Source organism: Chiloscyllium punctatum, chromosome 49, assembly GCF_047496795.1.
Source record: "Chiloscyllium punctatum isolate Juve2018m chromosome 49, sChiPun1.3, whole genome shotgun sequence".
NCBI classification, from domain to species: Eukaryota; Metazoa; Chordata; class Chondrichthyes; order Orectolobiformes; family Hemiscylliidae; genus Chiloscyllium; species Chiloscyllium punctatum.
In genome coordinates this window covers 11,349,190-11,362,607 of record NC_092787.1, presented here as the reverse complement: position 1 = coordinate 11,362,607, position 13,418 = coordinate 11,349,190, and the positions used below count along the sequence as shown (strand labels likewise).

Sequence of the window (13,418 nt, the reverse complement as noted above, 5' to 3'; positions counted from 1 at the left end):
GATAGCTGGGATGAGCGCACAATTGGTAGTGTGGCTGAATACGCTAATTTTTATCTTCCTAATATTACATTGGAGGAAATTATGATCTATTCAAAAGAATATTGAACAAACATTCTTACAAGAAAGGAATAACAGAGGAGTCAGAACAAATAGCTGTAAATCCATTCATGCATGTGGATGCTAACCTCATACATGTAGATCAGAAAGTGAGGCCAGTCAAGAATAGATCCTGCAGGAACAAGCATCGCTCTAGCTGCATTTGAATAGATGAGTTGAAGGAAGCAAGGGTAGTGTTACTAAAATGAATAATGGAAAAGGAGTGCATAGGAGGATAGCATAGCCGAGTATCTCCAAGGCTGCAGGGCGATCAACATACATTGTTCACAATCAGGAGGGTATTATTTCATATTTTTCATTTGGCCATTTCAGTGCTGTGACAGTTGAAGATAGTAGGACTGAGTTGTAGAATTGGGAGAGAACAACTGTTTCAGGGACTTGAACTGAAAGGAAGGCTGTAGGTGGGGTAATAATTTGGCAGCACAAAGGAATAAAAAGGTGAGCCATTGTAGGTGATAATGATAAAATGGAGGTGGCTTAAAATGACTATTTACCTCAGCTATTTTGTAGACCAGGAATACAATTAATTAATCTAGATTAAAAGGTTAGTCCAATTAACAATTATGAAACAATTGAATTATTATAAAAATTATTCAGATTCACTTTAGAAGAGAAAATTTGGCCTACATACAACTCCAGACCCACAACAAAGTGGCTGATTCTTAAGTTGCCCCTGAAATAGTACAGAGAGCCATTCAGTTGAATCTAATTACAACTGGTCAAAATGGTTGGGAGGAACTTCACCATATATACTGTAGTCCAAGAAAGCTGCTCACCACCATTTTCTCAAAGACAGCTAGAGATAGGTGATAAATGCTGGCCTTGCACATGTCAAGAACAAATAAAAAGGAAAGCGTTGGATGGTCCACAGTTTAGTGGGAATTAGGCTAAGGGAACAACAGTTGGTTGAGATAGACTCACAGATTGAAATTATGCGAGACACCTGCTTTTTTTGGGTGACGGAGGCAATAGTACTCCTCCCTTTCTGCACCTTACCAAGATAAATCTCAAATTGATAGCTGCCAGAAACAATTCAATCAAGTTATGCAAATACATTTGACAACTGGCTTTGAGCTGCCATTCTTAAGGTTTTTAAGGTGAAAGAAAACATACTCGTGCAAGAAAGATTTAAAACATGCAATTCTGATGCATGTTTAATGTAGAGAAACTTGCTAATGCATGAAAGGAAATCCATAAAAGGCATACCTTTGACGTTGCTAGCCTAGGGCTTAATTAGGATTGCTTTGGTGATGCCTAAAACTTGATTATTTGTCGTCATTTCTCACCCCCCACCCCCTTCCATTAATAACTGTGCTCCTCCCGATTGGCTATAATCCATAAAGTTGTCCCTCTCCATTTTGGCTTCAGAAGATAAAATTAGGACCACCTCACTAAGTCTAACATATAATCAACACAATTTGAACATACACATTCTAAAATGAGAATGTGGAAGTTGTAAGCTTCCCCCCCCCCCACCATAGAATAGCATGAAAAAAATCATAAAACCAATTACACCCAGAAAAGTTAGAAGTGAAGGTAACTGTACTTTGTTTTGTACAGCAACATAATATTATTCATGACTGAGCTGCCACTGAATGAGTTGCCAGGCTAACACTTTTGCTGATGCAAGTTAAAAAGCTTTGCTTTAAAACGCAAAAACACTATATTATGTTCCCTGCCGTACTGTATACATAATTGTAAGACCCAACATATGTCCTGATATTTTAAACAAACAAAAATCAACAAATTCTTTAGAAATTGGAAAGATTTTGTTCTTCGTCTCAGAGAAGCCAAGCATCAGTCAAGTCATTTCTGTGATTATATTCAGCATTCATGAATCCATAATAAGCAATTTCTCCACCTGTAGAACACTGTCACTATGAGACATGTTGCAAGTTATTCCGGCAAACAAGATCTTTCTAATGGCAGTGAACTGCAGCACCAACGACTGACAATTCAGTTAGAAATGACAAGCGACCAGAGGTTTAGTCTTAGGTTTACAGTTGCATGGAAGCAAGTGGCTGAGCTTGAAGGAATTTTCAATGAAAACCTCACTTCCCTCAGTAGAAAACAGGCAGTGAAAAAAGTTAGGAATAAGAATAAAATAGATCAAGCAGGAGTACAAGTAGTCTCCTCTGCCTCAATATCATGATTTTTATGGCTAACTCCAGCACTGTGCACACTGAACATTTTCATATCAGGAAAAACCCTACCAAATCCACTTTGTAGTTCACCAATAGAAATACCATGTTTGCCACTACACAGTATTTTGTTTTTGAAAAGGTAACAACTTTAGAAGTCATGTCAGGACATGCTTGCTACAAAAGAGTGATTAATACCCAGTCTTTTTTGAAAAAAACATACCTGGGGAGATTAGGAGCAGGACTTGGCGAAGAGGAGGATGTCAGGCATGTAGTTGTTACTGTAGCTGTTGACACCACCTGTGTCCTAGGAACTCTTCCCATTCTGTACCAGACTCCCATGTTGTTCAGTTCCCTGAATATTACACAAAACAAGTTAACATTTTCTTTTAAATCAATCATTTCCATGCAAAAACACTTCACTGGAATGAAAGCAATTCCAAGTGTTCATTGTTGGAACTGTGAAGTGTCATGATAGGCTAAATATCAAAATTTAATAAAGATCATTGAATTTTTATACTGCCAACTCGGCTTCTAAGCAGCATACCAGTAAAGAGTAATGTTATGTTGATGCTTCCTTTGGAATCAGGAATTATATACCAGGTAGTCAAATGGTAAATCCGAACAGGGACATTTTATTTATGATGCTCACACCTCCACAGCCAGTTTTAGCCTGGATCCAAGCTCCTCCTCTCCAGGTAACCTGACTAGCTCTCACTCTCAACTATGTACATAACACCGCTCCTCCGTTATTTTAGAACTTCCACTGATAAGTATACATACAATTACAACTGCTATGCAAGCACTATGGAAACAAAAAAAAAGGAGAAACAAAATCACCCTTTGTAGTTTACAATGAAACGTGATCAGTCTGTCAGGGGGATGGTAATTCCTCAAGGACCATTTCCTCATCTCAGGAACATTTTCTAGCGTAGGTTCCAGGGCTTCAAGAATCTCTTGTTGTTCCGTAGGTAGGTTTCTCTCTTTGACTGGCTACTGTTGCTCTGTGATGCTGTTGTCTCCTCCCTGGCTAGGAAACACATAACTCAGTCGACACCACTGGTCCCATTTGGACCAGCTCAGTATTCTGAGGAATGCCCCCTACTGATGAAGTGCAGCAACCAGCCAGACAGCACGAGTCCTTCAGACAAGTTCATCTCTAGCTGCACTGTATACGACAACGGTTTCTTTTGAGCCACTGTTGGGATCAGTTTCTCCCCAGATGTATAATTCCTGGCTAATACAGTCAATTAGCCAGGAATACCTTCAACCTTGAGATTCCTTCCTTTCTGGCCATCTGACTTTCTTGATTTCACTCTACCACCTTTCTGGTCTCTTCTAACCTTAGTAAGTCAAAAATGGTTCTCAGCTTGCAGTTGAACATTAACTGCCAGCAAACACTGGGTCGTCATGTGTGGTGTGTTCCTCTACACATTGAGGAACTTGTCGGCTCACCGTCCCAGCAAACCTCCCCCTGTGAACCCTTTAAGGCCTGCTGCAACATTTGAACAAATCTCTTCACTTGTTGCAGGGTGATACAGAGCTGATCTCACATGTCTGACTTTGTGATTTTCCTCGAACTCCTACACCACAAACTGAACCACTGTCAGTCACAACCTCGCAAATATTTCATCCAGGCGATCTATCATTCCTTCTGTCAATACTGATTTCATGACTGCCACTTGGAGCCTCCTGGAGTGTACATCCATAACCACTATCTGTCCCGCAACTGCTCCTGCAAAATTGTCGTGAATCTGTTGGCATGGTGTTTGAGGCTGTTCTCATAGGTTAAGGGACAATAACAGCAGTGCCATCCTTACTAACGCGCAGCATTCACACGATCCTAGTTTCTCCTCAATCTGGAAGCCTATATTCGACCATCAAAAATACCTCCTCACTATCTCCTTCATTCGCACGTCGGGGTACCCTTGTTTCAGCAGCTTTTCCCTTAATAGGGGAGGGATAACAACTCTCATTCTCCATATTAAACACTCACTCACCCATAATGGACAACTCCCACCTCCTGGATAGGTAAGGGAGTAGTTCTGCACAGTTTCCATGAGTGGTCCTCCCGCTCAGAACTAAAGTCTACCACTTGGCTCAAAACCAGGTCATTCCAAGTAACATTCCGCACCTGACTTGCTGACACTGGTTCCTTGTCATCCTAGGAAAAGTATGTAATTTTCAGGTTCCAGTCGGGAACACCTTTATTCCACGGTAGTGACAATATTGACAGAGCATCTGCATTGCCATGCTTCTCCATTTGACATTATTTGATTTCATAGGAATAGACTTGATAGAGCCAATGCTCATCTCTGCAAGCATGCAAACACCATTGACAGTATTCCCGTATACTGGCCAAAAATGGAGGTTACAGATCTGTGGTCAGTCAGTAGCACTAAGTGACCAATGTAAAGGAAATGGGTGACCTTATGATGGAACATTATGCTCTGTGACTTGAGCAAAATTCTCCTCCACCTTTGTTAGTGACCTCCATGCAAACACGATGGGCCTTTCTTCTCCATTCAGGAAGATGTGTGACAGTCCCCTATAAGGTAGTGACAACTTTGGATTGAAAGTCTAATGCACAGGTTGTAGCATGGTTACCAGGTCAGACAAGAACTTGCCATAACAATTCACAAGTTTCAAGAAAGGTCTCAGTTCAGGCTCATTCTCTGATCTAGGGGCCTTCATGATAGTCTCCATCTTCTTGGGCACCTTGTGTAGTCCTCACCATTGGATTACATGGTTCAAATACTCTATGGAGTTTTTTTTTTAAATCTTGCAATTCTCTCTTTTTACTTGTACGCTGTGCTCCTGCAATCTTTTTAGGGTTCTTTTAAATTTTTCTGCTTCTCCAGCAGACCCAGCTGACTCCCTGTCTACTTGCTGGCTGGAGATATGTCTTGTCCTCAGCGTTATTTCATTCCAACTCCCCTTCTCTTGTTTGCTTTGTACATGGCAGTTACAGGCAATATGGCCCACTCACTTGCACCTGCAGCACTGAGCTTCTTGGGTCCAACACACTGACTCCTTGCAGCCATATCAGTGGCATTCTATAGTTGGTACTGCACTTTGCTGAGTTTCTACTACCTGATGTACCTGAGTGTTGTCAGCCAACTGGGTTTCTTTGCTCACAACCACTCCTTTGAGGTAGCAATTTCTCCTTGTTACTGGCTTCCGTTAGATGGCTTCATGTTGGAGTCCACAAACCAAATTGTGCTGTCAGGCACCTTGGAGGTATCTTCCAATTTTGCTGTACTGTGCAAACCTCTTAAAGGCAACCACAAATCAGGCAATGGACTCTCCTTTGTGTTATACCCGTTTGGGAAATAATTTCCTAACACTTTATACAGCTCTTGGAATGTCTTCTCTGGTTATACCAGACTCTGTAGAATTGCAAAAGGTCTCGCTCACAATGGTACTTTTAAAAAAAAACAGTACCATGATGTCCTCAGCCACATTAATTTGGTCTTAAAAACAAAAAAATAGTGTTCCATTCATATAGAGTCCAATTTTCCGACTCTTCATCGCCTTAAATTGTGCTTGCCATTTCATTTTCCTGCAGCAGGGATTTTTCCTACTACTTTAGTCTAATAGCCATTCGCAGCCTGAGTCCCCTCAGTGAACACTCCTGTGTCAGCCACTCCCTCCCCATCTGTGTTACTGTACCGTTCCTCCCCGGCATCACCAGCAATCCAGGGCCCCTTACGACTGCTCCCTGCGACAACTACAGTAGCTCCCAGGTATGTACTTTCTTCTTCAGTCATTGGCCCAACTGCTGCTCTCAGCCTGGACCCGAGTGAGTACCTTCTTTCCTAGCACCAACCACAGACAGAGTCCCCTTGTGACCACTTCCTGTGACATTACCTCCTTACAACATTTCCAAAGTCCAGGCCTCCGCCAAACAAAAAATAAACATTTTGCACGGAGTTGGTGGGTCAGATCCTATTTCATCACTGGTTCCTTGTCATCCTAGGAAAAGTATGTAATTTGATCTTTTCTTTGAAACAAGGAATTACGTACCAGGTAGATAAATGGTAAATCTGAACAGGAACATCTTATTGAGGATTCTCACACTTCCACAGCTAGTTCTAGACGGCCACTCAATGTCATCTGACCAGCTGTCTCAAAAGGGCAACACCCCCAACTACGTACATAACAGGTCACACTTAAAACATTAAGATTTCTCTTTCAGATACCAATTTACTTGTCATACGTTTCCAGCATTTCCTGCTTTCAGAAAACTTCATTACACAAACTTGCATTTACAAAACTTTCACGCTCTCAGGGTGTCCCTAAGCATTTACAATTGAATAGTTTTGAAGGACAGTTGCTGTTGTAAGTTAAGAAATGTGTGCAGCAAGGTTCCAAAAGCACCTACATTAATAATCAATTTTAGCGATCTAGATTGAAAAACAAATGTTAGACCAAATGAAGTCCCCTGTTCTTCAAAAAGATGTGTCACGGAATCTTTTATATTAAAACTAAGAGGCAGACAATTTAACTTCACATCCAAAAGATAGCAACTCCAACAGCAGAACACAGTGGAAAGTCAGTGTTGACTTTATGCTGGTCTCTGGGGTGGAAGATGATCCCAAAAGCTCTGAATCAGAACTGAGAATGCTACAGCTGAGACAACCTGTAATCTCAGAACTGCAGGAAAATCTGCTGTTAACTCAACTTCATGCTACTGCCAAACTCTCACTTGTAGACTATCCTACTCCACCCCTTCTAGAAACAAGGATTCTTAGAGCACAGATGCTGCAACTGAAGTAATATTAAAAGTACAACATAATAGCCACCATAAAAACTGTTATTCAAAGTATGTTTGAAGATTCAGTTACCAGTCAACACTAACAATTTACCAATAACAACCAAGATCTTTCAGAAAGCATCTATTAAACCTGCAAGATTTTAACAACCATTTGGAGCAAAGAAATCAACATTTTGTTTCTGTTCAATGATATTAATCAGTATAAAAGACCGCCATCTTTTTCCAACAATTTAGTAACAATTCCATGAGTACCAGAAGTTAGTTGATTCCTCAATACTGACAATGAATTTATTAAAATCATAACAAATAATGGCTGACTTTTACATACTGCCCCTTTAATCATCTCCTCTGAAATCATCTGTGCTTTTTAAGCACAATATTCTGTGAAAAAGAGCAATATCTTTGGATCTCTTAATATTCTGGGAGAATTTTATTTTCTAATGATCTTATTCTACTCTTAAAATTTTATTACGCTATTCCAAACATCTCATGACCTCACATTCATCACTAACTGTCATGGATACTTGTGGGAAGACAGTGGCGTAATGGCGATCTCAAAAAGAATTAGTAATCCAAAACCCCTGGCTAATATTCTGGGGACATGGGCTCAGATGGTGAAATTCAAATTCAGTTATAAAAAGAGAACTGAAATCTTAAGTCAAGTGGTGGCCATGTAGCCAATCTTGGTTTTTGCCAAATGCCCTTCATGGAAGGAAATCTGTTGACCTCATCAGGTCTGGCCAACATGCGACTCCAAACTCTCAATGGGATAATGAAATTACATCTGGTCAATTAGCAATGATTAATAAATGTGGGCTTAACCAGATATATCCACATTAGTGAATACAAATTAGCAAGGTGAATAACATTTAACCAAAGTGTGAGCGACTTAATTTCTGTTAAGTAGGGAAGTGAGAAGTAACGCTTTAAAAAAGAAGAGAGAAAGATGAATGGCAAGAGTAATTTGTGTCAGAATCTAAGTTGGGAAACAAATGCCTTTCAGAATCAGATAAATAATACTGAATACTCTTTTTAGATTTTAGAGAGGTGCAGGTTGAGGCTCTTGGAACAAAATCAGTCCAAATAGTCAACATGGAACAAGAGATGCCATTAACAGAAGTAGGAATTTACAATGCTGGATAACGTTTCACTTATCAAGGCTATGGGATGGCTCACAATTGCCTTTCAGTGGGCACCAGAAGGGTGAGAGAAATTTGCACATTAATCACAGTGGCCCATGTGAAAGGACTCAGTAGGGTAATCAGTACATCCTGGCTATTACTGAATGCAACTCAACTACATTTGGAAAAACAATCAGAAACCAAACATCTGCTTGAAAAAGAAAAGGACTAACCAAGAAAGAAAAAAAAAGTGTCCCTTTCCAATTAAAAGGTGTAAATTTTCAGAACATTGTTTCATTAAAGCATCTTCAGAAAAGTATGATTGTAGCTCTTCCTTTTCCCCTATCATGACAGAGGCTACAAAAGGTTTTTTGTTTAACTGTAAAAACTGACTTTTTCTTTAGTTATATTATCATTAGTTATTTGGAAGGGCAGCTGAAAATAAAAGGAAAGATTACCTAATTTATTGTTTTTTCTGTAAGCATTCACTGTTGTGGTATTTTTTCCTCTCTTCCATATGGAATTTAGTTAAAGTATTGGTCTCTGGGAAGAAAATGTATTGATCTAAATTAAATATACTATGTTACTGTGAAAGTCAGAAACTTATGGCAACAGAGAAACTCTGGTTAGTGTACATTGTGTGAAGGTCTCTGGTTTACAGACAAAAAGACTATCACTTTTTAAACTCTGATCAAATACCAAGGGCTCAGTAATTGAAGTAGAGCTGATAAATTAAATCACCTTGGTGGTAGTGGAATGGGGAAATGCTACCAGCATGATAATAGTATAGATACCCTGTAGTTCAATCGCACTAAAGTTTCCTCACAGAATATTTAATAATGACGGTGCGAAAATTTCTGTTTTTAATTCATAGGAATGGATAACAATTTAGTAATTTTTTTATGCTTCCATGGCTCATGTTTTGAAAATTAGAAGGGGGCTGAAATTTATTTTCTGTGTTTAACTGCATCAGGATTTTTTGTACATGCTTTAAAAGGTATAAACAGTGGGGGTAGGGTGGACAAAGGGTAAAATACTGTTTTGTTTTTTGATTGGGAAAGTTGTATTTACATGGATTAATGAAATTGCTCTACTCGACCATATTGCAAAACTGCAGGAGAGTTAGATTTTCCACTCAGACAAGTAGTCCCAATTTCAGTTCACACACAACCAAATTAAAATGCAGGTGGATAAGGGATTATTTACCAAGGCTCAAAAGGAACCAACACAGATTGGATATCTACTACTCCTCTGGATTTGAAATTGAACGAAATGATTGAACAAGCAGAGAAGCCTCTGTGCTCCATCTCAATATTTACTGGAAGAAGATAATGAGGCTTTGGTGAAGATAACTGGATAGTTGACTGGTCATCAGAATAATATTTCCACTTAACCATGGGTTACTGTTTTGGTAGTTTTAGTTTTACGAGCCATTAGTGTTAATTATTATTACAATCCTTTTTTTGAAGCTTAGAAGAGATCACAGTGCCCACAATTCAGAAATAGTAGCCCTGCTGTGAGGATAAAACATATGACTGAAAGACAGCTTGATGACAACTTCTTGTGTCTATATTAGAGAGTGGCGCTGGAAAAGCACAGCAGGTCAGACAGCATCCGAGGAGTAGGAAAATTGACATTTCGGGCAAAAGTACTTCATTAGGAATCTTTTCCTGCCAACCCCTCCCCCAAAAATGGGTTTTTGAAGGATTCGATTTCACAAAAGCAAAATTACCTTTAATGAACATGTTTTGCAGTGAAACATTTAACAAACACTTTTCTCTAAAGGATTGTGTAACTCCAATTAACAGAAATGCTACATTATTAATTTCAGTATAAAGCAGTAAATCTAGGGGCACAGCCATTCTGGAACAATATATCCAACTACATGGTCATTCTTTCCATTAACTATTCCCTAATTCCTATAAAACTAGAATGTGACCAACTAGCTTACATCATTGCACTCATCAGATTCTTAGACTAATCTATTGCTATCTCTTGCCAAAAGAGGAAGGCAATAGCTGAAAGAATGAAAATTAGCAAAGCATTTAAGATTTTAAAATTCAATTTATACAAGTCATAAATACAACAAAAATGATGCAAAAGTTGAATTTTTAAAACATAACCAGCAAGCTAAACAAAAAGTGTTTTAGCAACAGAACTAAATACCGAAAATGCGGGAAATTTTCAGTTGATCTGGCATCAACTGAACAGAAAGAAATGGAGTAAATGCGTCAGGTCCCTGACTTTCCATTAAAACTCTTCCTGATGAAATTTTCTGATAATGACCACAGATCAGAAACACTTTTTTTCCTCACTCCACAGATCCTGCCAGACCTGCTGAATATTCTGTTTTTATTTCAGATGTCCAGCATCTACTCAATTTTGCCTTAATTCATTTTCAGCTTGAATACATCTATCATGCACCCACACAATACAATCATCATAAATGCAATCTGTCACATTTTACAGCACTGAAATGGACAAAATTAAACTTGCAGTAAAACAGCAAAATGATTTTAATGAGCTCACACAGACACATTTTTCACAGTATGATTATCAAATTAAAGTCACTTACCCAATGAAAGTATACTGAGGGGGAGCTTGTTTAGATTTGCCAAGAATTTTTACATCACAAATGGCAGCTTCAGTCGAGTCACGAGGAATGAATTTGATACACATCCTTCTCTTTCTGAAAGCTGGCTCTTCTATTTAAAAGATAATTTTTATGATACAAATGGGTGCCTATTATTGAAATTGCTTTTAAGCATGATTCATACAATGGCTTGATAAATAGAAAAGACAGTTGCTTCAATCTAACCCTGATATATGCACATAATTGTATACCCCTATAATAAATGATAGAAGCACTCCATCGGTTAATTTGGTATATGTTACAGGTTATGAAGTACAGCAACTATTGTGCCAATTATGGCAAAGAATGACCATTCCTCATATTCTTTTGGGTTTTTATACATCAAAAATTGCAGTCAAATTGACCTAAACTATAGAGCAAGCAGGACTGACATATATATAAAAAAAACCTTTCAAATATTATGTAGATTTGAATAACTTAATTTGCACTCTAATGTGTTCTGCGTAAGGCATAGTACAAAAGTCCAGGAGGACTGGTTTAATTCTGGTTGTGAAAGAACATAATTTACAACTACTGTTGTGCTTTAACAACCATGAAATAAGAGATAAACTTTCCCTAATTCAAAACTTTAAAGCTACACGTCTTTATCTGATAAAATCCAATACCACTTAACCATGTCTGCAGCACACAAAACCCATAACTTACGTGTGTCCACTGTTTCCTGAATAGGAATAAAGCCCACTGGTAAAGTATCCTTTAAATCGATCAGCTTCATATCCACAAGCACATTCCCTAAATGGCTCTTCAATTGCCACAACAGACAGAGTAAAACAAAAGGTGTCAGACGTGCTACAATATTCTGGTTCGTCTATATCATAAGATTCCATTACACCTCCAAAACAGAAACAAATAAACCTCCATCTACCAAGTAAACGCTAGAAAATTCAATTGAGCATTCCTTAAAAATTCTGAGACAAAACCAAGGAGAATTCTTGTCATAAACAAAGTGTACAGGAATAAGCCTATGTCAGTAATGGTCACACTTCTTGCAACTAGAAACAAACACTTACACAAATATACATGCCCTCTGCAATTTTCCTTTTTCAATTCACACTACAGTTAGTTCCCTTTGCATATCATCAACATGCATCATAGAATCCCTACAGTGTGGAAGTAGGCCATTCTGCCCATCGACCCTCCAAAACAGCAACCCACTCACACGTACCCCCTTGCCTATCCCTGTAATCCTGCACTTCCCATAGCTAATCCACTTGGCCTTCATCCCTGGACACTATGGGCAATTTAGCATGGCCAACTTCCCAACCTGCACATTTTGGATTGGGGGGGGGGGGGGGGGGGGGGGCGCGGGGGCGGAAAGCAGAACACTGGAAGAAACCCATGCAGACACAGGGAGAACGTGCAAACTCCAGACAGTCATACAGCATGGAAACAGACCCTTTGGTCCAACCTGTCCAAGCCGACCAGATATCCCAACTCAAACTAGTCCCACCTGCCAGCACCCGACCCATATCCCGCCGAACCCTACTTATTAATATACCTATTCAAATGCCTCTTAAATGTTCACCCAAAGATGGAAACAAACCCAGATCCCTTGAGCTGTGAGGCAACAGTACTAACCACTGAGCCACCTTGCCCTCGTACCAGGCACACAATGACTGGAAGAAATCATATAAGCTCTACCAACCCTACTTGGAAGTTGGTAAGTTAGCCAATGGGCTGGAGAAGATTTATTTCTAATTCTGGATAGGTGGAATATGTTTGGCAAAGCAAGAATGATGCTTGTGGAAGCTACAAGAGTAGTAGTGGGACAAAGAGCTGGGAAGAACAATTGAAAGCCATAAATCAGCTGCAAGACCTAATTGGGATGTGGGTGTGGGAGAGGCCAATAAGCAAGAAACCTGGAAGTTCAGCAGTAAGCAAAAAAAAAGTGATGGTATGTTACTAGTATACACAAAGGTAAACCCATGCTAATGGGTGACCCAAAGGTTTGGTCATAAATTAGTATACTTTCGGGGTCGTGGGAGACAGAAGACGGCAGAGTGTAGGACTAGAGGCGATAGGAAGGGGTGAGGTCCTGAAAGGATTTTTACAGCAGAATGAGAATTTTAAGTTGGAATGTATATGGCCACTGATAATCAGTAAGGACAGAGGGCATAGACTTGGATAGGGTCAGCAGACTTTTAGAAGAACTAGACTTGTCAGAAGATAGAGAACACTGCAATAGTCGGGTCTTAAAACAACTGTCACCAATGAACACTCAAAAGAGAAGAATAAACAACAACTTTAGAATAAGCTAGTTAAAGATCAACCTAGAGCAAATTTTTGGGTTGGGGCAGGGCCCAGAAGAGGGAGAAACATAGTGCAAATAAACAGGTTCAGGCAGCTTTGCAACCAGAGCTAAGTCATCGCTGTACATGAGGGATGAACAGAATAATAGAATGGCTCCAATGCAGAAAAATGCCATTCAGCCCATCGAGTCTGCACTGACTCTACAAACAGCATCCTACACTCAGACCCTGGAACCCTCCATTTGCCATAGCTAATCCACCTAGCCTGCATATCCTGAGCTGTATACCGGAGGCGAGAGTTGATGCAGATGAGGCAATAGCAAGAGGTAGACCAGCTAGTGGGAAGGATTTTTCTGGGAA

General features: G+C 39.5%; 1 protein-coding gene across 4 annotated transcripts in view; it reads right to left on the bottom strand.

Moving 5' to 3' along the window:
- Window positions 1-13,418, bottom strand: part of mvb12ba (multivesicular body subunit 12Ba) — a 182,846-nt gene that overhangs the window by 115,364 nt on the left and 54,064 nt on the right. For all 4 annotated transcript variants that reach the window (XM_072566306.1, XM_072566305.1, XM_072566303.1 and 1 more), the window contains exons 4-6: window positions 11,455-11,551; window positions 10,732-10,861; window positions 2,482-2,613 (exon numbers count right to left, since the gene is read on the bottom strand). In XM_072566306.1, coding sequence (XP_072422407.1) covers window positions 2,482-2,613; window positions 10,732-10,861; window positions 11,455-11,551 — 359 coding nt within the window. The remainder of the gene's footprint in view (window positions 1-2,481; window positions 2,614-10,731; window positions 10,862-11,454; window positions 11,552-13,418) is intronic.